Source organism: Hydra viridissima, unplaced genomic scaffold (genome assembly GCF_058129835.1).
Source record: "Hydra viridissima isolate aposymbiotic clone 2 unplaced genomic scaffold, HvirCarnegie_v1 scaffold_8, whole genome shotgun sequence".
Lineage (NCBI taxonomy): Eukaryota > Metazoa > Cnidaria > Hydrozoa > Anthoathecata > Hydridae > Hydra > Hydra viridissima.
The window spans coordinates 9,185,932-9,211,932 of record NW_028324307.1 but is presented as its reverse complement, the minus strand read 5'-3'; the positions used below and the strand labels follow the sequence as shown (position 1 = coordinate 9,211,932).

General features: G+C 31.0%; 4 protein-coding genes across 4 annotated transcripts in view; 1 reads left to right on the top strand and 3 right to left on the bottom strand.

Annotated features, from left to right (window-relative positions):
• Positions 1 to 8,429: 8,429 nt before the first annotated feature.
• On the bottom strand, positions 8,430 to 10,226 carry LOC149884947 (uncharacterized). Its single transcript, XM_090096196.1, has 2 exons — positions 9,991 to 10,226; positions 8,430 to 9,696 (listed from the first exon to the last, which is right to left on the bottom strand). The coding sequence occupies exon 2, from the start codon at positions 9,693 to 9,695 to the stop codon at positions 9,207 to 9,209; it is 489 nt and encodes a 162-aa protein (XP_089952322.1). The 5' UTR covers position 9,696; positions 9,991 to 10,226; the 3' UTR covers positions 8,430 to 9,206.
• A 431-nt stretch (positions 10,227 to 10,657) lies between these two features.
• Positions 10,658 to 12,422, bottom strand: LOC149884946 (E3 SUMO-protein ligase ZBED1-like). The gene is made up of 2 exons (XM_090094594.1): positions 12,374 to 12,422; positions 10,658 to 11,457 (listed from the first exon to the last, which is right to left on the bottom strand). The coding sequence occupies exons 1-2, from the start codon at positions 12,420 to 12,422 to the stop codon at positions 10,658 to 10,660; spliced, it is 849 nt and encodes a 282-aa protein (XP_089950720.1).
• LOC149884945 (uncharacterized) lies at positions 12,253 to 15,167 on the bottom strand. Its single transcript, XM_090096625.1, has 2 exons — positions 14,483 to 15,167; positions 12,253 to 14,293 (listed from the first exon to the last, which is right to left on the bottom strand). The coding sequence occupies exons 1-2, from the start codon at positions 14,824 to 14,826 to the stop codon at positions 12,655 to 12,657; spliced, it is 1,983 nt and encodes a 660-aa protein (XP_089952751.1). The 5' UTR covers positions 14,827 to 15,167; the 3' UTR covers positions 12,253 to 12,654.
• Positions 15,168 to 20,156: 4,989 nt separating this feature from the next.
• LOC145186262 (dynamin-binding protein-like) overlaps positions 20,157 to 26,001 on the top strand; it is a 59,383-nt gene continuing 53,538 nt past the window's right edge. Inside the window, exons 1-2 of the mRNA XM_090094593.1 lie at positions 20,157 to 21,394; positions 24,140 to 25,483. Coding sequence (XP_089950719.1) covers positions 20,237 to 21,394; positions 24,140 to 25,483 — 2,502 coding nt within the window. The 5' untranslated portion in view covers positions 20,157 to 20,236. The remainder of the gene's footprint in view (positions 21,395 to 24,139; positions 25,484 to 26,001) is intronic.

Genomic DNA, 26,001 nt, shown 5'->3' with positions numbered 1-26,001 from the left:
ACTGGTTTATGAAGCTCCTCTGCAAGTTGATCCGTCCATTTCAAACCACTCACACCTAATCCAAATTTGGCTTTGGCTTTGATGATGGGTTCGATGATTTTTCGCTCGCTTATTTCTCTCTGAGTAGGGTTTTGTATAGAGTTCATTTCTTCAAGCATCATTCGATCTGCTAAATTTCTGTTTTGCTTGTCGTTAAAATACTTGTAAGCTAAATCGTGGTGATATGCAGCATTGTCCACTCTATCCACCGGTTTGCTCCAATCTTGGATACATGTCTGTGGAAGTGAGTCTTTTATCTAAATTGGTTCCAGGCCCTGCAAAGTTCATACCTGGAACGTGCATTTCTCCTGGAAACTTTGCCCATGGAAGTTTGATTTTGTTTGAGAATTTGTTAATCGATTCCACCAAGTCTCCTCCTTTTGCAGCCGAAACAAACTTGCATTTTGTTATCCCACAAGAGTTGCAAGTCCCTTTCAACATAGTTCTGTTGTTTTTTGTGATCTCGTTTTTCAAGTGAATGGTTTCAGTCTCTCTTCTACACTTAACGCAGTACATTTTAACATATATAAAAACTTTTTTAATATAAAAAATATGGAAGTGATGAAACTGTCGTGTAAAATTGGGAAAACCAAAAGAAACAACAGCAAACTTTTACCGAGAAGCATTCGAGGAATCATCGTTGGAAAGTCTGGATATGGTAAAACAACGCTGCTCTTAAATTTACTTTTAAGATCTGGGTTGTTAGATTACAACCGATTGTATGTCTTTGGTAAATCACTATTTCAACCCGAATACAAAATACTCAAAAGGTCTTTCGAAAATAAACTTCCTAAAAAGGATATTGTTGATTTGTTAACGGATGATGTACAAGACGAAATGGAAAAATTGAATTTAAACCCTGAAGATGTTATTAACGGCCTTTCAAAAAAATATCCTGGTAACGATGATATGGAGTGTCAATTCTTTGAAACGGCTGACGATGTGCCAGAACCTCAAGATCTCGATGCAACCAAAAACAACTTGATGATCTTTGACGATTTGCAATTGACCAATCAAAACTAGTGCGAAAAATATTACATCCGAGGAAGACACTCCAACGTTGACTGCTTTTACCTCGCTCAAAACTATTTCGAGATTCCAAGACATACCATCAGAGAAAATGCTAACTTTATTTGTCTCTTTAAACAGGACCAAAAAAGCGTTAATCACATTTATCAAGATCACGTTTCGTGCGATATGAAAATAGAAGATTTTAAAGCTTTTTGCAATCATTGCTGGAATGAACCTCACGGATTTGCTGTCATCGATCTCTCTTCTAAAAAGAACGAGGGAAAGTACAGAAGCGGATTTGACGATTTTTTATTTTTCTAAAACAATTTAAAAAAATAATTCTTATTTTAAAAATGACAGGTATAATAATCGATGTAGATGGAAAATCAAGTGTTATCACCACTGATTTTTTGGATAAAATCGTTTTTGACGAAGGAAAAAGTTATGAAATGGCTTTTCTCGGTCTTGAGCCTTACAACAGCATTCCAAATGTAAGCAGTAAAAACAATTCTTTCAAATACAGCATGAACAATGGAGCTAATTGGGAAAACATTATCATTCCATCAGGAAGCTATGACATTAAAGACATCAATGAGTATTTGCAAAGGTCTATTTTAAGCACAATAAAGTCAGCTCAACGTGGAAGTTATATTATTGCAGATAAAATTAATTACTCACCAAGCAACCTTCAAATTGGAATCAATCTTAATACTTTAAAATCAACCATTAAACTTGGCTTGAATTATTTGATTGACTTTAATGTGGAGAATAGCATCTCTTCAGTTTTAGGGTTTACTAAAAGAAAATTAAATTCCAATTCCGAATACGAGTCGGATAATATCGTTAGAATTTCAAGCATTAACACCATCAGAATCGTTAACAACGTTATCGGATCATCCTATATTAATGGAACCCAATTAAATTGCATTTACTCCTTTTATCCAAATGTTAGTCCTGGCTATAAAATCATCGAGAGACCAATGCATTTGATTTATCTTCCTGTTAAACTGTTTGAAATTTCAACAATGGTTACTCGCATCATTGATCAGAATGGAGATTTGGTTGATTTTCGTGGAGAGGATATTACAATACGATATCATATTCGAGAAGTGAAATAAATAATTTTTAATACATAAAAAATGAGCAATTATCAAAACATCAAAATTAACATCTCGCAGAGCCAATCTGATAAAATTAAAAAAGCCATTCAAGAAAAGACTGATGTCAATATAAGACTATCTCATTCAGATCTAGAAGGTGAACATGTTCTCGCTATCACTAATGTGCAATTGAACAAAATTAAAAAAGCGTATGAAACTGGTAAAGGAGTCACACTCAAACTGAGTAAAAAACAATTATCACACAACTCAACCATTGAAGGTGGATTTATCGGAGCTCTTTTACCGTTATTGGGTATGATAGGCAGCATTCTTGCCACAAAAGTAGTTCCAGCTCTAGCTACTGGATTGTTAGCAGGTGTAGGTTCTTCTGCTGGTTCTGCTATGGTTGATAAAATTGCTGGAAGAGGTGTCGTTTATTTGAAAAAGAATGGAAATGGAATGAAGATAAAAACTTTAGGTGGAGATGGATTGTTTATTACCCCATGGACTAAAAATGTTCACGGTGATGGACTCTTCATTAAAACTGGAAAAGGTTATCAATCTGTTGGAGCTGGATTATTACTCTGACCTAATTCACCCTTTAATAGCATTCCTTTTTTAGGTGCCATTCTATGAAAATCTCTTGTTAAAAAATTCGGATAAACTTTTTAAGAAATTAAAAAAATGATCGACTTTCAATGGATTGACGTAGAAGGAATTGTTTTACCTAATGAAGCTTTAACTAACTTTCAATTGATAAAGGCTGCTAAACAGTTAAAATTAAAAAACTTTCAAGGCGTGTTTGTCAGGGATGAGTTACCAAAAAAGCCAAGAAAAAAAGAATGTGGTATTGTGAATACAGGAGATTCAAGCACTGGTGGGTTTCATTGGGTGTGCTGGTATAAAGACGCTGACAAAAAATACAGCTTCGACTCTTATGCTCAGCCTCCTCTTGTAGAGCTCATTGATTATTTAAAAAGTCCGGTTTATTATAACAGTGAAAGAGTGCAATTTGGTAACACTTCTTATTGCGGCCATTTGTGTCTTTACGTCTTGAAAAAATTGAATGAAGGTCTTGACTTTCAAGAAGTTATCAATACCTTGTGGTGACTGCTTAATGACTAAACAAGAAAAACTTACCACCATGAACGTCTTCCGATCACGTCATCACGATGTCTACACCGAAGAGATCAACAAAGTCGCACTCAGCGCTAACGACGACAAAAGATTCATCTTAGAAGACGGAATTCACACCTTGGCTATCGGACATTACAAAACAAGGCAATAAACCAAGCGAAGAACAGGCATCTTGAAGAACTGGTATAGAAATAACATGATTATTTTTATACTTCTTCTTGATTTTTAAAGACGACTCTTAAGTATTGGTTTTGTCCAAGAACATGATATGAAGTGTTCACCATTTTTTATGCATCCTTAAGTATGGGAAGGGTCAATGCGCCAGAACCGCTTTTTAACTATATATACTATGTTCCAAATATCATTCTACGGGGAAGTTGGCAGCAGATAACAGAGGTGGAAGACCGCGTTCCACCACTTCTAGAGAGGATTCTATGATCGTCAGATCCGTCAAGAAGGATCCCTGGGTATCATTAGTCGAGATACAAAAGCAATAGAGCTGCCTGTATCGGACCGAACAATCAGACGACGTGCTGTTGAAGCCGGATTGTTTTCTCGACGCCCTGCAAAGAAACCGCTGATTTCACTAAAAAACCAGAAGAAAAGACTCCTGTTTGCTACATCTCATATTGACTGAAATGAGGCATATTCCATTCAGCATTAGGTAACATAACATCCTGAAAGATGTTATGTTACCTCATGCTGAATGGAATATGCCAATAAAATGGGTTTTTCAGCAAGACAACGATCCGAAACACATTGCAAAAGTAGTCAAGCAGTGGTTTCAAGAAATATTGATAGCGAAATACAGCTTGGTCAACATTTTGTCGAGTTGCACTTGTTTTGTCCAGAATGAAATTAACTTTTTTAATACTTTTAATTAATTTATTAATTTTCGTGTACAAATAATGAACTTTGTGATGAATATAACTTGAAGAACTTTGTCTCTAAACAGTTACATAGTTATTTCTCTAAATTGAAAAAATGCAGCACTTTTATATAAAGAAACTAAATTAGCATTATTTGGTTGCAAATGTTTTGTCTAATACTTTATATATATGTAATTCTTTTGTGCGTTTAGGTGCAGTTAAAAGGAATGCATTAACAACTAATGCAACCCAGAAGGAGATTGAAGGTGAATTGCGCAGGTTGTTCGCTAACGCCCGAGACCAGGGCCAAGAGAGCCGAAGAAAAAAGTATCTGCAGCATCTTCAGGGTGCTTATTCACCAAACTTTCGTAACTTTTGCGCAGCTCAACTAAGGTTACGGAAATCGTAAGTTCATGTTGCTATTTGGTTTTCACTAATGTTTCGCAGCATTTCCGTAAAGTTAGGGTTGCGCATAAGTTGCGCTGAACTTACGCAAAAACTTACTCAAAAAAACAACCGAGTTGATTTTTTTTTTAATAAACCAAGTTTTCGTAATTACCAATCTTTATCAAAGCATATTTTTCTGAACATGAATTCACATAACTTCTGACACAAAAAAAAAAATTATTAGGTAAAGAAGCGTAAACTGATAAAATAACAAGCCGTTATCAAGTTCTCAACTCTCATAAATTAATTAGTTATTAGCGGTTAAAAGTAGTTAAAATATCTTGGCTAAAGAAATTTATTTCGGTTTTAGTTTGTAAAAATTAAACAAACGATTAACAAATCAAAAAAAGTACTATTAAGAGTTTCTTAGGATAGGTCATTTATTTTGCTTTCTAATTCTAATTATTCTAATTATGTATCAACTTTAATTAGCAAAATTTATTTGTTTGTATATTTATTAAAAAGTCGCGATACTTTTTTTACTGTGCGTTTTGCTTTTTTTTAATCTAATTTAATAGTATTCATAAGCTGCAACCATTTCCTATCCAATTTTTGACATGTTAGCTATATATTCATCCACATTCGATGACGACAGCTTTCTACTAGTAGTTTTTCTCACCACTTCTTTATATTGGTGATCCGGACAGAGTATAGTCACTGTTCTCAGCCGTTCTATTCCGAGCGAAAACCTCCTCTTTGAAAGTATTGCTGAAACATTGACTCGCATTGCAACCTCAACAAAGTTTTGCCAACTCCGCTTAAAGAATTGCTTGATCACTGAAAACGATTGCTGCGGCTGACGCAGAAAATAAATAACTGAATTTATGAGTTATTATTAACATAAAATAAATTTGTACATAATTAGATAAAGCAAGTTATCTACACATTTTTTGCTTAAAAAATTAGCACATTATTTAAGGTTTTTAACTACCAAAAGAATATATGCAACAATATCAAACAATTTTGCAAACCTTAATATAAAAAAGAGGAAAATAGGGGTTCAGATTTGCTTAATCTTATTTACAATTACATTATAAAGAACTTGTAACTTTTGACATTAAATATACAATTAAATTTGCCATAAATATTTTTTCTATCATAAATATCATATAATTAAACACACCTAAATATTTTTGATGTTTCCGATATGACACTTTCAGGCAATGTGCAAACTCTGCACTTTAGTTTGTTAATGATTTTTTATGAACTCATTGCCCTGACATTTAGTGTAGTGGGACAAACCTTTTGGTGTATTCTTGTTCTCAGACTCCAATCATTTCTTTACATTTGCAAATCAATCTCATTTGACATAAGCATGAGCATACTTAAACTTATATGTCTAAAAGTGTCATATCTAAAATAAAATATCATGCGGGCACCCTTGCAATATTTTAACAATATATCATCGCCTTTGACTTGCAAACATATAGCAATTGATTTGTGTTCTTCTTAAAATACAAAGTAAAATTTGGTTGGTTTGAGTTAATTTAGGTTGAACACCATGTACATCATCTTCACCATTGTCCTCAAAGTTATTGTTATCTGGAATTTCTAATCCTAAGGAAATGTTTTCCAGTAAAGTGCAAGTAAAAATTATTTTGTAGCAAATTTTTGGGGTGAACTGAAGTGTTACACGACTTGGGGTGTACTGAAGTGTTCCACCACTACGCCAAAGTTAAGGCAGCTCATAGCTAGTGATCGACCACTGATCTCTATAATAACTGGATAGTGCATCTCTAATATCAAAATTGACGCCAAAACCGTCATATTGGAAAGCCCCAGAACGCTGAAATCTGATATGTGTATTTAAAGCGATAAGCCGAAAAACAGAACTTAAGGCTTACGGAAATAAAATTTTTGGAGCTTTCCAATATGGCGACTTTGGGCGTCAAAAAATTAGATGTTTTGCTCGGAGTTTCGCTATCCAGTAATTTTAGAGATCAGTATGATCGACCGGAACAGAGATTTTGCCGGAACCGGAAACAAAAAATCCAAACCGGAACAGGAACAGAAACCGGAACAGTAAATACAGTGGGTGCAAAAAGTATCCCACACAAAGGAAGAACTTTATTTAATAAAAGTCTTTTCAAAAAAATAACATAAACAAACACTATTCTAATGTAATTTTACATGGGAAATACAAATATCATATCAAAACAACACTGTCAACAATGTCAAAAAAAGTTTTTCCTTTGTGTCGGATAATTTTTGCACCCATTGTAAGTAATATATTTTTAAAAAGTTAGTTCTAATTTAAACAAAATTAAAGTAATAAAAATAATCAAATTTATTTCCGTCAGATTTTGAGCTGCAGGAGCCAATTCATCTTTAGAGGTTCAAAATTGTCCATTTGGGCCATGACAAAGTCTTTAGGCAAATGAGCTGGTGAGAATCAGAATGGTGTAAGTCCAGCTCAAATAATATGAATATTAATTTAAGATATGAATATCAATTTATAATTAGTTTAAACAAGAAAATTAATTAGTTTTCAAACAAAGCCAAATTTTATTTACATTAATTCTAAAGTTAACCACTTATTTAACAAATTTTTAAATTATTTTTATCAGAATGATAATAACGCTTTTATGCTAAATAAAGCTTTTTAATATATATTTTTGGTAGCATTTTGAACCGAAAATCCGGCCGGAACCGAAATCTATAACACATCCAAACCCGGTGTTGCGTTAAAAAAGTTAGTCGTTAAAAAAGTTTATTAATTGTGAAATCTGCGCGTGCGAAATATCATTAAAACTTTTTTAACGCCTTACGGCGTTAAAAAAGTTTGCCCGTTAAAAAAGTATTCAAAATGGTACCGTCAACCGGGGTAACTTTGGTCGCCGGGGTAACTTTGGTCAATTGTTGATTTTTTTTTAAATTCCTAAAACTTAACAAAGATAACATGTTTTAATTTTGTTAGAGATACCAACAATATATCGTCAGGTTAGAATTATTCTGTTCTATCTCCCATTTTAAACGTTGGGAGAAAATGAATTTTTAATTTTACTAAGTAATGATCACTTTTAAAATACATTTTATTTTTAAATTTTTTTTTTCTAAATACTTTCTTTAAACATAAATTATATTAAAAACAAGTTACTTTTTAAAAAAGTAATTGTAAAATTTTAAGTAATCTTTACTTATAGAAAAAAATCTAAAACTTTCTTTCAACGTTTAAAATGGGAGATAGAACAAAATAATTCTAACCTGACGATATGAAGACTCCACGGGAAGAAACGGCAGGGTCACATTTTTTCATTTTGAGATAAATCATCATTAAACTGTTAAACCTTTATAAGTTTCGAAGTTTTTGGAAAATTTAGAAAAACTTTAAATGTGCATCAAATCATTTATTTGATTTGAATTCAAATACAAAATATGCTATTATGGTTAGTAAAGCTAGAAAGTGTAAAAAGTCGAAACTTTCAAAATGTGACCCTGCCGTTTCTTCCCGTGGAGTCTTCATATATCGACTATTATATCAACAATTTTGGTATATCAACAGTTTTTGTGAATATAGCACAGTTACTTCGTAGACTACATTGAGTTTATTTTGGCATCTTTTGACACTTCTGATACATTTATTGAACCATTTGAATTCTTAGCCGGTGAAAAAGCCGAGGAAATATAAGCGAAAGCGTGGTTCAAGAGCATATGCAACTTCATACAGTCAAGAAACGTTGTCCAATGCTATAAAAGAATGTTTAACTGGAAGAATAAGCGTGAGCAATAAGCAAAAGCTCTCAAAGAGAGTTGCAATTATTTTTTCCAAATTTTTTTTCCCTGTAATTTTCTAATTCTACAAAGTTATATAATTTTCATGACATTTTTTTTTTTCATTTGACCTCCTCATAGTATCAAAGCTTTTAAACTCCTAAATAAATTATATTTCATGAAAAAATAGAACATAGATACTCACTTCTAAAAGAATTATACTATACTAATTATAGTAATATATACAAAATCAAATATTTTTAAATTCTCATATTATAGTTCAGAAATATTAACATTTCACCATGAGCTCCTGTTAAGCTATATCTCTTTGCAGTATATACATTTCCACCTATACTAAAAAGTCTTTCACTCTTCACAGAAGACGGTGGGCAGCTTAAATACTTTAAAGCAAGCTTTGCTAATAGTCGCATTTTGGTTTTCTGTGATTTCCACCACAACAAAAGATTGCTTTCTTTGTCAATAAAGTCTTCATTTGAGTAGTGTTGTCAAAACCCATTTCTACTATATCTTTCTATTCATTTAGTACTGTACCATTATTTTCATATTCTGAGTCAATATTTTCAATGTCACAAGCTGCAGACCGATCATTTTCAGTAACTTTGATGTTTTTTATATTTTCATGGGTTTTAATAAGCTGAATGGTTATGTTCTCAGTACTTTTTTTAGCAGCTGAAAAGGTGTTTTCATTTTTGAACATTTTTAATTTGAATCTGGGATCAAGAAATAGACAAGATGATGTTATAGTTATCAGATGATGTTATAGTTATCTATTGTCCATTGAATTAGTTATCATCAATTAAAGCTTTATTAATGAAATGCTTCAAAAACTGTATCTGTGGTATAATATCTGAGACAATAGAATTTCTTTCACTCACACCTTTATCGGATTCATACATTGATGACGAACTGATGCTGTTGATTCTGGTTGTCGAAGAGTTACTTTTTTGTAATGTCGGTTGTTTAGTAGTCTCCACCATTTATTAGATGGTTTTCCATTCTTAAAAGAATATCCATATTTTCTGGCAAGCTTGCCAGCATATACCATGAATTGCTCTTTACCAAAACCAATGCCCATCCTAGCTCTGTTGTCTGCAAAATCAAGTAACTTTTTTTCAAGATCAAGTGGCATTAAACTTTTTCTTCCTGCTTTTGCACCAATCTCAATTTTTCCATTTATCCTGCTCTGCAAAGTTGCTCGGGGTACTTTAAAAAATTTAGCAGCAGCTCTAACGGACATTTTAGGTGAAGTAATAACACTGTTTATAGCTTCAAGTAACACTTCCTCTTTATATTTCAAATATTTACCTCGAGTTGGAAGACATTGTTTCTTATTATGAAATTTTTTTTTATTATCAGCCATTCTAAAATGAAAACTTTATATTATAAATTATCAAAATTTTCAATTAAAGATTATTGTCTCATACAATTTCATTTATCAGCAATAATCTACATGAAACAATATATATTCAATTATTTAGACTTTTGTTTATTTTCGTCCTCATATTTGAAAGTCTTTTAAGTCTTCGTCCTCATATTTGAAAAATATTACATAAATATTTAAGTCCATATATTTAAGATTGATAACTTCTAGGATATAAATATAACATAAAGTAGTTATATTAAAAGAACAAAATCTAATAATATAAATATCTTACAAGTATGAGTAACTTTTAGACACTCGTGAACCTAATTTCGGTCTTGGCCGGAATAAGGTATAAAACCTGGCCGGATTTAGGTCTTTCTACCAGGTGCATTTAATTCAGAAATACAATCTATAGAAATGACTCAGCATAATTATAAAACTAAAATTGTCTTTTTAAGAAATATATTTATAGTTTAAAACAAATACCATTTCGTTAAGTAATAAATATTTAATGTTTATAAGCTTCAAACTGGATGCTTACATAATCTTTTAAATCTAAACTGGTACTTTTTTGAGATAAGTATTTGTTATTATAATACTCCTATTATAAACACCCGCCAACTAAAATAATGTCGGTTTTTTATTGGCTGAGTTCATACCAGTCTCAAAAAATTCAGATTTACAGACATAAAGCAGAAACCTAGACAGAAATATTAAATTTAAAATGTGGCTGAAATTTGGTCACTGGTAAGGCCACGCGGTTAAGGTTTTTTTCGGTTCGGTTTTTTTCGATTCGATTTTAAACTTAAACCCATCGGTTCGGTTTTTTTCCGGTTCGGTTTAAAACAAAATTCGGTTCAGTTTGGTTCGGTTCGATTAAAAACAAAATATGGTTTTAAAGATGATTATTTATATATATATTTTACAACTTTAAAATACAATTTTTTTAAAAATACCCATTATAAATTAATTTTTATTTTTTTAATGTTTTCTTTTATGTAAACAATTTTCTCCACATTTTCAATGGCCAATGTGGTTCTTCTGGCGGTTACGACATTACCGGCAGTTAAAAAAACTCTCTCTGATGTTGCAGAAGTTGCTGTTATACATAGGTATTTTCGTGCATAATCAGATAGAATTGGGTACTGTAACTTCATTATTTTCCACCATTCTAAAACATTTGTTTTTTCGTCTGCTGTTTCGGCTCCTAAATAATGCTCAATTTCTAAACTCAATTTAGTTGTCGTCGAAGCGCTGCGTGCTGAAATATCTTGTTTTAGTCTTTTTTTAAGCAACTCGTGGTGATTAACTTTAGTATTTGGATTGCTTTCATTGTCTATTTTACTACTTGTGATTGGAAGTTTTTCTTTTTCTTTTGCTTTTTCCTGCGTCAATAATGCTTCTTTTATATCATCAATTTTTTTATATTCAATTAAATGCAGGCCTTTGTAACGCGGATTTAAAAAATTAGCATAACAATTAATCAGCTGCTCAGCACCATTGAGAGGATATCTTTCCTGTAGTTCACTTATCAGCATTTTTATAAAAATTCTTGTTGCTTTGTCTTTGTGATTTTGCTGGGCAAGTAGTTCTTGGTGCAAGGAGTATAATTCAGGTATTACATCTTGGATTGTTGGTCTTTTATCAGCTGATAAACCTACTGAAATGTTGTAAATTTTTTCAAGAAACGGCATGCTGCATTCGAAAGTCTTCCATTGATCATCTGAGGGGCATATTGTTTTGCGGCAACTGTTTACGACTATTTTGGAGTTATGTTTACAATCTCATCTTTTTGACTTATTTTTTTTCTGTGGTTTAATAATACTAAACTTTCATAAATAAAGTTTAATAAAAAAATATAAATTAAATTTTATAATTTTTAAAATTTTTATATAGGTTTTTCAGCTTTTTTCGGTTTCGGTTCAGTTCGGTTGATTATTTAAAATATTTTTATCGGTTCGGTTCGATTCGGTTTTCTTAGTTCGGTTTTAACCGAAAGAACGGTTCGGTTCGGTTAACCGCGTGGCCTTAGTCACTGGCTCGGATTTGGTCACTTTACCCTACCCTAACGAAACAATGCAACTTTTTTAACGTCTAATTTCATTCCCTAACGAAAACTCCTTTGACCATACTGCGCATGCGTAACGCATGCACAGAACTATTTGTTAACTTTTTTAACGAGCTACTTATTTAACGTGACACCGCACTATGAATCCAAATCTCAAAAATGTGGCCAAAAGTCGTTTTTTAAAAGTATTCCAATATATAAATATTTTTTATAATTTAGAAAGAATATTTACCCAATAGCTGAAAAAAATATTTTGCAGAATTTTTAATACGTCCTTTATATGTTTTGGGAGTGATTTATTGCGCTTAAAAAATAAAATAAAAATTTCCAAAATAATTCACGAATTTTTGTATTTTTTTAAATAAGACAATTTTTATATTATTATACAACATTTGTAAACTTTTTTAAAATTTCATTTTCATATATTATTGTTAATATGGTTTTAATCAAAAAAGAAGTAATAACTCGATTTTTTAGCTTTAGATTTTGGGTTTTTGAAGAAAGGAGAAAAATTTTTAAAATATGTATTTCCCCGGTTACAAAAAGTGATAAAGCTTAAAATGTCCACTTTTCACTCCTACTAAATTTCTATCACATTATTATGAACGTATTGGGTATAAAACAAATAATTTTTTAGCTGCTCGAATTTGCTCCATTTTGGTTTTATGTCAATTGTTTCAAAAAAAGACATTAGAAAAAGCCCGGGGGGGGGGGAGAGGTGAGAACAACAAATGCAAGACTTCATTTCAGCATTTTTATAACTTGAGATCTTTTAAAGTTTATATATATACCTTAAAAGATCTCAAATATATATACACACATACACACATGTATAAACCAATATTTGCAACATTTAGTAATATAGTAAAAATTATTTTTAAAAAATATTTATTGTTCATCAAGCAAAAGGTTTAAAACTTCAGAATCTAAGTTAACAGCACTAATAGATTTAGTTTTTTTGAAGATGAATGATGATACTATTGGATCACTACGTAACAGCAGATAATGATATTGGTTTTCCATTGCATTTTTTCTAGAAATTTTACATGTATGGTTTAGTCTTGCATTTCGAATGTATTTGTTTTGTGCTTCCTGTGCCTCTTCTGAGTAAATACCTATTGGGAGTTCAAAGCAATCAGAAATTTGATAACCATGCTCTAATAGCTTGTGTACTGTAGGTGGCATTATGTACCAGTTATATTTTTTAATTATTATTTCAGAAGTAGTTAAACAATATTTTTTGAAGGCCCCCAAATCAAGGTGGTATCCACTGCACACAGCCTTCATTATATTTCTCAATCTAACAATTATTTTAACATCAACTCCTGTAATGTCTGCAAAAGTATCTGCATTGTCAAATGCTCTTCTGGCTGTGTTACCTGTGTTTGAGGAACCATAGCCATGCTTTGGCATATCGACAACAAGGCTGAGCTCGCTTCTAAACCTATTCTGAATTTCATTTTTTTGCTCAATAACAGAAAGCTTATGTTCTTTTGATCTAGCCTGATACTTTTTAATTTTCATTTTATATCCTAAGTGTAGCACATACTCAAAAAGTCTAATCCAACAATGTAAAGTAGATGGTCCCATAGTAAGAGATTTTTTATTTGGAGTAAACATTCTGATTTTTACTAGATTGTTCATCTCACTCGGTTTTGCAAAACAAATATTGCACGATTGTGATGAATTCGAAAACATGATAGCATTTACTGACTTGCCATCCAACATAGTCAAGTCAACAACAATTTTAATTTTTATGGAACAGTGCTTTTTACTACTGAGAAGATCTAGATCTAAAATATAGTCTTGCAGATTTTCGATTTGTTTTCTAAGATTTATTTCTTCTGCTGCAATGAGTTCATTTGTTTCCTTTAGGTATTGTAGTTCAAGAGGTCTACAAAAATGAGGGCTGGATGGTTTAGGATTATTCCAGATGTTTGAACCCCCAATTTTTAATTTCAAAGGAACTATTGCAGTTTGAAATACTGACTGTTCATTCTGCACTCCAGTAGTAAGATCAGTATCATCAAACCTTTGATTATAAATACTTTGTGAAGATGCACCATCCATGCCACATTTCAAATTGAATACTCCATGTGTAACTGTTTCATCTAAATTTTGAAGCTGCTCAGAATTTAGTTTCAAAATTCGAAGCAAGGTATGGTTAACCATGTTCTGCAAACTACACTTCGCAGACGTTTCTGTAATATGCAAACCCTCTGGATAACAATCTGCTTTTGATTTTAGGATTGCTTTTAATGGGGGATAAATGTCAGCATTTTGCATCAGAGATGAGTTTCGAATAATCTGGTATTGTAAATCACTCAAATCACATTGAATTTTAAGTGATAAAGCTTGATCAGCAGACATCATAATTGGCTGATAATTATCAGATTGGTAAGTTTGGCCTGGTAGATCTTTAGAAAACATTTTAACATTTTTTCCCAAATCAGATTTTCCAGGACTTGATTTTGCACGTACAACAGCAGCTTCTGCTAATTCTTCAGTTGTATGAGTTTTAGCCAAACTAAAATAAAAATAAACAACATCATTATTTGATAAACTATTTCCATTATGATAATTTCAAAAATTGATACTATGGAAAACTGCCTTAACCACACAAGTGTGGAACTGTGGGTGTATATTTTTATTAAAAATTATGTATTTAATCAGTGACTTTTAAAAACAAAAATAGCAATTCTAAACTAGAAACTACCTTGAAACTTTCCTCCTTTTTGTTCTTAATGAACACTCTATCCATTCTTTTTCTGGTCGTCCAGTTTTTAAAGTTGAATCAAGTTTAGTATTTTGATTCTGAAACAACTCACCCTCTAACCATGCCACTTCTTGTTTAACTAATCTTTTAAAATTACGATTATGCTTTGCATATTTAACCCGAAATTTATAAATAAAAAGTCTAGTTTTTTCTGAGAGTTCTGCATCAGACAGTTCTTTATTGGTTAGCAATTTATTTTTTGCTTCAGTTTCTAAAACGGCTTGCAAATTCGCATGATTAACACCAACTTCTTGAATTACGCTTATAAGTTCTAATCTTTTCATATTTAATCAACAACAAAGAAAAAACACCTGTATAATCTTCTAGATGCACTCTTTGCAATTAATATTTTATGAAAACAAAGCTATAAATTTTCTTTACAGAAAACGACTCTATATTGAGTTTAAATACAGTTTACATCTGTTTAAAGTAAAAAGATTGCACAAAGTTCACTTTCTGTTAAAAAAAAAATCGGAAAAAAGTTTTGGCCACTTTTTCGCAATTTGGACTCATTGTGCACCGGTGTCACGTTAAATCAATGATATATTATATATACTAGATGTCTAACTTCGATCCGAAATGTGAAACCGTGGGAGCCATTACTAATTCGGGCAAAAACGTTCATTTTTAACTTTTATTTCGCACGTCGGATATAGTTTTTGCCCTTATTACATATGGCGGATTCAATTTGTAAATAAAAAAAGCGGCTTCACTTTTTGTCCAACAAAATCCCGCAAGTTAGACATCTAGTATATATAATATATCATTGCGTTAAATAAGTAGCTCGTTAAAAAAAGTTAACATATAATTCTGCGCATGCGTTACGCATGCGCAATATGGTCAAAGGAGTGTTCGTTAAGGAATGAAATTAGACGTTAAAAAAGTTGCATTGTTTCATTAGGGTATGTAAAATAATAAAAATTAGTGTATACTATATATCAGGGCTGTGGAGTCGGTAAGCTGCTGTTCCGACTCCGACTCCGACTCCTTGATTTTATCATGGACCGACTCCGACTCCGACTCCCGACTCCGACTCCGACTCCGACTCCTTCATAAGTAACCAATTTCTAACAACAAATAGTTGTTTGTTTTACTACAGTTATTTGTTCGTAACAACAAATAACTGTAGTAAAATGTTAACATCGGCTATTTCGTCACTATGATACAAATAATCCAACCACTTAGTGCTTTAAACAATATTTATAAGAAAACAATTTCTGAATAAACAACTGTTCTGAACTCTGGTTATGCAATAAACTCTTATGCAGTCGCTAATAACATTATGAATTTGTCAAAATCATGTTTGAAATATTGTCAGTTGGACAATATTTCAAACATGAAAGAACTTGTTCTTCTTTAAGTTCATATTCTTTAAGAATCTTTTCTACTGAGACCTGGAGAAATTCGCTGGTGTGATTAGTTTTGGCGTCTTTTACTGCCAATCTCTTGGTAACTGCTTCATTTTTTTCAAAAAAGAATTAAATATTGATTGCAAAATAGTTCACTCTGTTAAGAAACACAAAGCGTCCCTTGAGACATTCATTAAGTTCTTCTTTTTGTTTAACAGCTTTTTCAATCACTAATTTTCTAATATTCTCTCTCTCCAGAGAAACAAAGCTAATTGAATACTTACAGTCTTTCTGTTTGTGGAGCAACTCTTTGGTGCTTGGTGGTGGCACGCCTAGCTTTCTACTAAGAGTATGTAGCACAGTGCCAGACAATTTAAGTCGGGAGTTAGGGGATCACGAAGTTATATAGTTTAACGGAAGCTAGAGGAGAACGCAAGGGAGGTGATATATGATTCTCAGAGATAAGCAGCAAAATACCCTATTGCTTATAACTGTTTTAAAGGCCTAAAAATAACATGTCAAACTCCTTGTCCTCCAGTTGTTGCAAACTACAATTTCCATTGTGTCTGGATATCCTACAGCTTTCAGAGCATTCTGGGACTTGTAGTTTTGTAACAACTATAAAATTCTTATGAAAATTATGAAACTTTGAAAGATTTTTTTTAAAACGGAGTCGGAGTCGGTACAATTTTTCCGACTCCGACTCCGACTCCGACTCCAGCCAAAATGAGCTCCGACTCCGACTCCGACTCCACGACTCCGACTCCGACTCCACAGCCCTGCTATATATTAAAAATGGCTGTCCATGTTTACTCAGTTGATGAAATTATTTTACACTTTATGTTAAAAATGGCTGTCCATGTTTACTCAGTTGCTGAATTTATAAGCTTTACTACTGATGAATTTATAAGCTTTTTTTACTGCTAAAAAAAGTACTGAGAACATAACCATTCAGCTTATTAAAACCCATGAAAATATAAAAAACATCAAAGTTACTGAAAATGATCGGTCTGCAGCTTGTGACATTGAAAATATTGACTCAGAATATGAAAATAATGGTACAGTACTAAATGAATAGAAAGATATAGTAGAAATGGGTTTTGACAATTGCTTCGAAGAACTTGTAGGATTTAGTTCTAAATAAATCGGTCAACCACAAACTTTAATTTCAAATGAAACTTTATTAAACAAAGTTCAACACTACTCAAATGAAGACTTTATTGACAAAGAAAGCAATCTTTTGTTGTGGTGGAAATCACAGAAAACCAAAATGCGACTATTAGCAAAGCTTGCTTTAAAGTATTTAAGCTGCCCACCGTCTTCTGTGAAGAGTGAAAGACTTTTTAGTATAGGTGGAAATGTATATACTGCAAAGAGATATAGCTTAACAGGAGCTCATGGTGAAATGTTAATATTTCTGAACTATAATATGAGAATTTAAAAATATTTGATTTTGTATATATTACTATAATTAGTATAGTATAATTCTTTTAGAAGTGAGTATCTATGTTCTATTTTTTCATGAAATATAATTTATTTAGGAGTTTAAAAGCTTTGATACTATGAGGAGGTCAAATGAAAAAAAAAAATGTCATGAAAATTATATAACTTTGTAGAATTAGAAAATTACAGGGAAAAAAAAATTGGAAAAAATAATTGCAACTCTCTTTGAGAGCTTTTGCTCAAAAATAAAAAAAGAATGCCTCCCAATGCCTTAATCAAAATTTCAAAGCATATTCTGTTGTGGATTTGAAGGTTGCGCAAATTAAAGAGTATCGTTAGCCAGGGTAACTTTGGTCAGTTTTTGCAGTTTTTCTTAAACATCTCTGAATCTTATTAATTTTTTACAGTTTTCTCTTGTGGTAATAACATTATAGGTCTTGGCTATAGGCCTCTATATTTATTTTTTTAATTTTTTTATTACAAATATTTATTTTTAAACGCCGAAAAGCGGCCAATGTTACCCCAGGTTTTTATCATGTTTGATCAATAATACCCCTGCTATGGGGTAACATTGGTCACTTTTTGGAGTTTTAAAAAATCATCAGTCCTTAAACACTTAGAGAAACATGAAAAGAACATTTAAATGGACAAAAAATTTTGCAACTAGCTCCTTGTTATTGTGCAAAAGTCATTAAAAGTCATTTTCTAGTAGGTCATTATCGTCATCTGAGGATGATGACACTTGTTCAACTCTTGCCCTTTTCTTGTTATTCTTGGTGTTACTGTTATTCTTGGTGTTATTGTTATTCTTTGATGTGGTAGGAGTTGTGTTATTCACCAGATCTTGCGGTGTTATCGCTTTGCCAGGTGTGATCTTTTTCCCTCTGGTGCGATTTGTTTTCCCATCGTGTCCACAATGTTTCACTAATAGACCTATATCTTCATTGAATACTTCCTTAACAGTACTACCGGTACCTCCTCCAATGTCTTTGTTAACCTGTGGCAAGCGCTTCATGACCATTTCTTTATCGAAGGGAAATATTCCACTAGCCTTGAAGTCAGATCTCAAATTATCGCTTTTCAATTGACGTTGCAGTAGAGCAAGAAGACCGAGGAACTGATTTTTTGGTATTGATTTTTTGATGCGCGTTTCTATCTTTAGCGGACGGAAAACAGCAACGTCCAGCGGTTGAAGCAAATGGGAAGCGTATATTCCGAACTGTCGACTAGCCTTTCTCACGCTTATTCTTCCAGTTAAACATTCTTTTATAGCATTGGACAACGTTTCTTGACTGTATGAAGTTGCATATGCTCTTGAACCACGCTTTCGCTTATATTTCCTCGGCATTTTCACCGGCTAAGAATTCAAATGGTTCAATAAATGTATCAGAAGTGTCAAAAGATGCCAAAATAAACTCAATGTAGTCTACGAAGTAACTGTGCTATATTCACAAAAACTGTTGATATACCAAAATTGTTGATATAATAGTCGATATATGAAGACTCCACGGGAAGAAACGGCAGGGTCACATTTTGAAAGTTTCGACTTTTTACACTTTCTAGCTTTACTAACCATAATAGCATATTTTGTATTTGAATTCAAATCAAATAAATGATTTGATGCACATTTAAAGTTTTTCTAAATTTTCCAAAAACTTCGAAACTTATAAAGGTTTAACAGTTTAATGATGATTTATCTCAAAATGAAAAAATGTGACCCTGCCGTTTCTTCCCGTGGAGTCTTCATATCGTCAGGTTAGAATTATTTTGTTCTATCTCCCATTTTAAACGTTGAAAGAAAGTTTTAGATTTTTTTCTATAAGTAAAGATTACTTAAAATTTTACAATTACTTTTTTAAAAAGTAACTTGTTTTTAATATAATTTATGTTTAAAGAAAGTATTTAGAAAAAAAAAATTTAAAAATAAAATGTATTTTAAAAGTGATCATTACTTAGTAAAATTAAAAATTCATTTTCTCCCAACGTTTAAAATGGGAGATAGAACAGAATAATTCTAACCTGACGATATATTGTTGGTATCTCTAACAAAATTAAAACATGTTATCTTTGTTAAGTTTTAGGAATTTAAAAAAAAATCAACAATTGACCAAAGTTACCCCGGCGACCAAAGTTACCCCGGTTGACGGTACCATTTTGAATACTTTTTTAACGGGCAAACTTTTTTAACGCCGTAAGGCGTTAAAAAAGTTTTAATGACTTTTCGCACGCGCAGATTTCACAATTAATAAACTTTTTTAACGACTAACTTTTTTAACGCAACACCGTTACATTATGTTGTCATATAATGGTCAGAAAGCATAAAAAATGCGCTCAAGCTACAAGAAACTGAGATTTATTATAGCTCTTAAATTGATTTAAATTTGTTCGCTTTGATTTAAAAACCCTACAAAATCCTTTTTTTTTAAAAAAATTACCAAATTTTTTTCTTATACATGTTTCACAAAAATGCCTAGCTTCATCACTGATATCAAAATGACAAACCATACAAAATATAGGTAATCGAATAATTCAAAAAACTAAATAGTTGATAGTAAAAACTGACTTAGCATTTGAAATTAAATGTTATTTCACTTTTAAAATTCCGATGGGCGCCGCGGGAATAAAAAAGCTTCCAAAAAAAATACTACCAAATAAAAAATACAAATCAAAGCATCGTCCTGAAGTAAAACACTTTTTTGTTGGTCTCTTCTTATCAGTATTCGACAAAATTTTAAAATGTTTAAATGTTAAATAATTTGTACTAAAACAAACAAATATCTTTAACCTGATGAAAAAACATTTCGAAATAGGAATTTTAAAAAATTTTCATTTTACGTACGCGCTTATATTAAACAGTCGAGGAGATATTTTGTGAATTGTTAAGTCATTTTTAGAAACCATAATGGCTGGCAATGTAGTTAAGTGTATTTTTGACTTTAATGGAGATAGAGATGGTGATCTCTCACTTACTGTTGGAGATTTTGTAAAAATAACTAAAATGATTAATGACGACTGGTATGAAGGAGTGTGTGAAAAAGGTAGTAAAGGTCGATTTCCAAAGATTTTTACGGAAGGCTGTGAAGGAATAATTGATTTAGCAATCGCTATAAGTAAATTTGATGCAGAGCAAGAAAACGACCTATCATTAGAAACAGGTGACTTAGTATTAGTTTCAGAAGTTATTGATCAGAACTGGTTACAAGGTTTTGTAAAGAGTATCAGAAATAAAAAAGGTATTTTTCCTAAAGATTTTGTAAGATCGCTTAATGGTGATATTGTTTTAACAAACTTTCTAAACCCTCCTTGCAAAACTGATTTTGGAACAAAACATTTTATCGTTTCTACTGAAATTATTTCAGCTCAGCCTGATCATGAGTTAGCTTTATGGTCTGTTGGTGAGGTCATAGGAGATAAAAGAGATGACAACTTTCCTACAGCATTTGTGAAAATACCACCTGATTCAGATTTAGCTTTTAAAAAAAATTCTACCGCTGTAAGCAAAAGTGTCATTGATGCTAATATTGTTGCTTCTTTAAAATTGAATGAAGTTAAAAATAAATTGGACCCTTTCAAAAAGGCTGTTGCTTTGTTTTCTTTCATTAGTTCTGAATCAGGTGACTTAAACTTTGAAAAAGATTCTGAAATTCTAATAATTGAAGAAATTGATGAAAATTGGCTGAGAGGTCGATTCAAAGAAAAGGTAGGGATATTTCCTACCAGCTATGTTAAAGTCATAGAGGAAGACAATGCTTACAATATTAAATCAAGTTTGACTAATAAGGTTAAAAATCAAATGACTAACTATTATGCTGATACAATTTCATTTTCAGAAAATATTGCTTCTGTAGGTGATTTAGAAGAAAAATTTTCTTCTAAAGAGAACAATTTAAATAAAAAACAATCTCCTAATCAAGTTTTGCCACCAGCTGGTAAAAAGTTACTTGAAGAAGATTCATTATCGGTGGAAACTTCCAAACCAAATGCTCAACCATTGCTAATCATACCACAAAGTTACAAAAAGAATGAAAGTTCAAATATTATTGTACTTATGAAAGTTGTTTGATTTTGTGTGTGTCTATATATATGTATGTATATATATATATATATATATATATATATATATATATATATATATATATATATATATATATATATATATATATATATATATATATATATATATATATATATATATATATATATATATATATATATATATATATATATATATATATATATATATATATATATAATCTGTTAATGTTTTTTATTGCCTTTCCATATATAAAATGCAGTTTTGCCTGAACACATATATTTTAGAGAGTCTAACATTTTTTTGTTTGTAAAATTTGCAATGCTATGTCTACTAATAATTGTCAGGGCAATTTGAAAATATGAATGAAAAATTTTACCTTGAGAGTTTAATATTCTTAAATAGTAGAAGTTGATTTAAAGACTTGATTTAAAATCCCACAGGTCAAAAACTACCAGGGAAAATCACTTGATTTTAAAACAAGAAATTTTATTCCTTATTAATGCCTTAACTAATATTTGATTTTCCCTTGAGATAATAGCTGGATTTGTTAATCATAACTTCTTTACTATTGATTACACATTAAAAGTTAAATATTTAAAAGGAAGATTGTAAAACTTAAAATCGTGAAGTATTTATCAATCAAATTGTAAGTTTGGCCATTAGTACTAAAATGTAGATAGTAAAATATACTGAAGCTTCCATATTTTCAGGTTGAGAGACATTATGAAAAACTTTGTTTACTGTCACAACAAAATAAAACTAACTGCGTCTCATAGTGGGTCAAGAAATATTTTAATTTTAAAGTTTCTGTTACTATATAGAATTGCTTTAAAATTTGCTGAAATATTTTGTGTATAAAAATAGGTGCAGGTAAACCGTTTAGGAGTACTGCATTCTTATTACTGGAGAAAAATTATATATTTTTTGATTATTGAAAAAATGTTAGTTGGGAGGAATTTTTTTTAAGTAAAATTTGTAGTCATCAAAAGTTAGCTAAGTTTTCTTTTTTCTTAATTTTTGAAACAAGAAAAAACTGTATTTTGATAAGGAAATGTAATTTGTTCTCCAAACAAAATTATAAACCTCACAAAGTTTTTAAGTTCACTAAAAAAGAAAGTTATATTACTTGAAGAGTTTCTATTTATACAGTCAATGCCAAAAAAACCCCACCAAGTTCTTTTCTTTTCTTTTTTTTTTTTTTTTTGCAGATCTTTACAGATTTTCAACATATTTCACCAAAGTTTAACCCAATTTTAGAATATTTTTTGTTTATTTCAATATCATTTATCCTACTTCTATATTAAACATGACTTTCATTTAATTAAGGTTTATTCTTCTTTTCTCAACAGTTTTGCATTTAGACTTAGATCATAATCATGATTCAATAACTCTAGTAGTATTTATGGTTTTTTAACAAAATATAAATTGTTTATAGACAGGGCTAACCTTACCCTGATTCTGTATATATGTAAAATATGATATGAATTTATTATTGATGCAATATGGTAATTTTTTACTTTTTAGATTTGATATACAAATATATAATGTATAGATAAAGATAGTCCTAAATAAAAACAATGAAGGAAGAATTTCCACATGCAATTTCACTTACAATATCTCTGAGTCTTTCCAAACTATGAGATATCATAGTTTGGAAAGACTCAGAGATATTGTAAGTGAAATTGCATGTGGAAAAGCTCAATTTCTGATTTTTTAAAGAAGTATAAACAGGAAAAAAAGTCCGTTGGTCTGGATTAGGAAGAAAGGGAAAAGCTACAGAAAGAGATGACAGATGTATTGTACAAGCTGCCCTTAAAAATTGGCACATTTCTACAAATTAAATAAAAGTAGAAACTGGTATTACTAACATTTCTAGAAAAACTATGACTTATTGTTTGCATGAATGCAAAAGCTTAATTTCTGATTGGACTGTCAAGAACCCACTTCTATTAAAGGTCAACATTGCACATAGGCTTCAATCATACAGTATGCATAAAGAATGGACTATTGGCCAATGGAAATAAGTTGTTTGATCAGATAAATCTGTTTTTGGCTTAAGATGTGCTTGAAGATTCCGTGTTTGGAGGCATAGCAATAAAAAGTCCTGAGTGTATTAGAGCCACTGTTAAGCATCTGCAAAAGATATATATGGGATGTTTTGGTGCACATGCTATTGGAAGGATTTGCAAGATTTATGGCATTATAGATCAAAACCAGTTCCTTGGGATCTTTGTCATCATGCAGAGCCAAATTGCATGGAAATATTTAAAAAAAACGTGCTTCCAAAGTCAGTTACCTGACTTAAATCAAATTGAAAACCTATGGTAGTTACTCAATCATAAAATTTAAAACAGAACATGTAATAATGATGCTTGTCTTTTCAAATGTGTTCAAGAGGTTTGAAATAGCTTTGAACCATTATTGTTAACAAGTTTTGTTGATAAGATGTCTCAGAGAACTGAAGCAGTCTGCACTGCAAAAGGTGCTATAACCAAGTACTAATTGAAGACATTTGGTTCCAAATAAAATGATACAATCAAGATGATAATACAAATAATAACTCTACTAGCAATTATTTTGTACTATATATGTTTGTTAACTTTACTTAGGTTTTTTTTGGTGTAGACTGTACATATAAATTATTTTTCATTTAAGCATTTTTATTACCAAAGTTCTCTAAGAACATGTAAAACTTTCTTCCTCTAAGTTATTATCTTAGTATAAATATTTACTTGCAATCTATAGAAAAGATTTTTTTTTTTTAATTTAAAATTAAAAAAAAAATGTTTTTTAGGTTGGTATATATATAAATGGGAAATTGTTTTCATTTATTTTACAAACGAAGATCATTGCAATGATTGGTTATTCATGGCTTCAGGTGTTTATAAAGCATTATTCAACTTTGTTGCAGAAAGAGAAAGCGATTTATCTTTACATGTGGGAGATGTTGTTTTTGTTTCCAAAAAGATAAATCGTGATTGGTATGAAGGTACTTCCAAACAAAGTTTTGGACAATTTCCATCTTGTTATGTTAAAATGATATTTAACATAACTCCAGAAAAAATAGGAGTTGTTATAAACAGTTTTGCAGGAGATCAAAATGATCATCTTTCTCTGACTAAAGGTGATGTTATTGGGTTGACACGTGTAATTGATGAACACTGGAGTATAGGGTATTCAAGTACTGCTAAAGGTGTCTTTCCTACAGTATGTGTTCAGGAGTTGTGTTTACCAAAGTTATTTACGTCTGAGTATTGTGCTGTAGCAATAAATAATTTTTGTGCACAAGAGGAAAATGATTTGACAATATCTGTAGGAGATTACATCTCCTTAATTCTAGAATTAAATGACTTTTGGTTAATAGGTGTTCTAGATAACAAGAAAGGAAAGTTTCCAAAAAGTTTTGTCAAAATCCTTAACAATATTCCTGAGAATATGAAGTTTAGAAATCCATCTGTTGGTAATAGTGTAGGTGATAAGGATTTTGATTTCACTAGAGTTTCAAATTCTAATTTTATTGAAAATCAGAAACTTGAAAAAATTAAGATTTCTTCAATAGCAAAAGCTGTTATAAAGCCAAGTGTTTCTGCTAAACCCAAACATCTAATAAAAAAAGACAAGAGTTCATTCCAGAGTGATTACCAGTTTGAGTTAATAGATGAAAAAATTTTTGATATGCATAATGAAGGTGTTAGAAAAGTGCCATCCATAAAGCGGAAGGCTCCACCACTACCTATTACTTCAACTGGTATTAAATCTGAAGTTCTAACAGATTTATCATATATACAGCCAATTCAGTTTCAAGACAAAGTTGTAAACAGTAAAAAATTAAGTCAGCCAAGAACTCCAATAAGTATGAAAAATTCTTCAAATATCTCTCAGCAAACTAAAATTGTATCATTACCAATATCCTCTCCTAACACTAATAGTTCAGTAAATTCTTCTGATTTAATAACAGTTTCTTTTTCAAAAGAAAAACAATTAGAATTTTCAAATGGCATATCAAGAAATGAAAATGATCAAAAGTTATCAAAAGCTTTAAAAACTACTGCACCTAAAAAATCTTCAATCAGCAATTCTTCTGATAAATCTGTCAGTGATTTATTACAATTGGTAGGTAAATGTTCTTATTTTATTCTCAATATTATACATAAATTTCATGAATATAAAGTTACAAGAGTACACAATATCAATATATGATTTATCAAATAAATACTTATAAATATCACATTCATAAATATAATTTACATAAAAGTCACATAAATGTTAGCAATTTTATCTTGTGCAATATTATATAAATCTATTTATAGGTTAGAGTGGTCCTTAATTTTCAAAGTTTGATTTTTGTACAGGGCACCCTTGAATTTTGTTTATATGCATGCATAAAAAATTCACAAAAAAAATCAGCTAAATCTGAAAACATTTAGAGGTCCCTACCACATATATAATAGTTAAGTATCATGTGGGGTTCCGTGGCTGCATGTCACTAGTTGTTATGCTGGTGAACTTTTTCACTGCACACTATACCGCCTGCATAATTTATCAATATGATGTTATTTATTGTTAAATTATCCAGAATGCATTTCACCAGCTGTCAGTCATTTGTAATCAGACACTGACAGACACTCAAT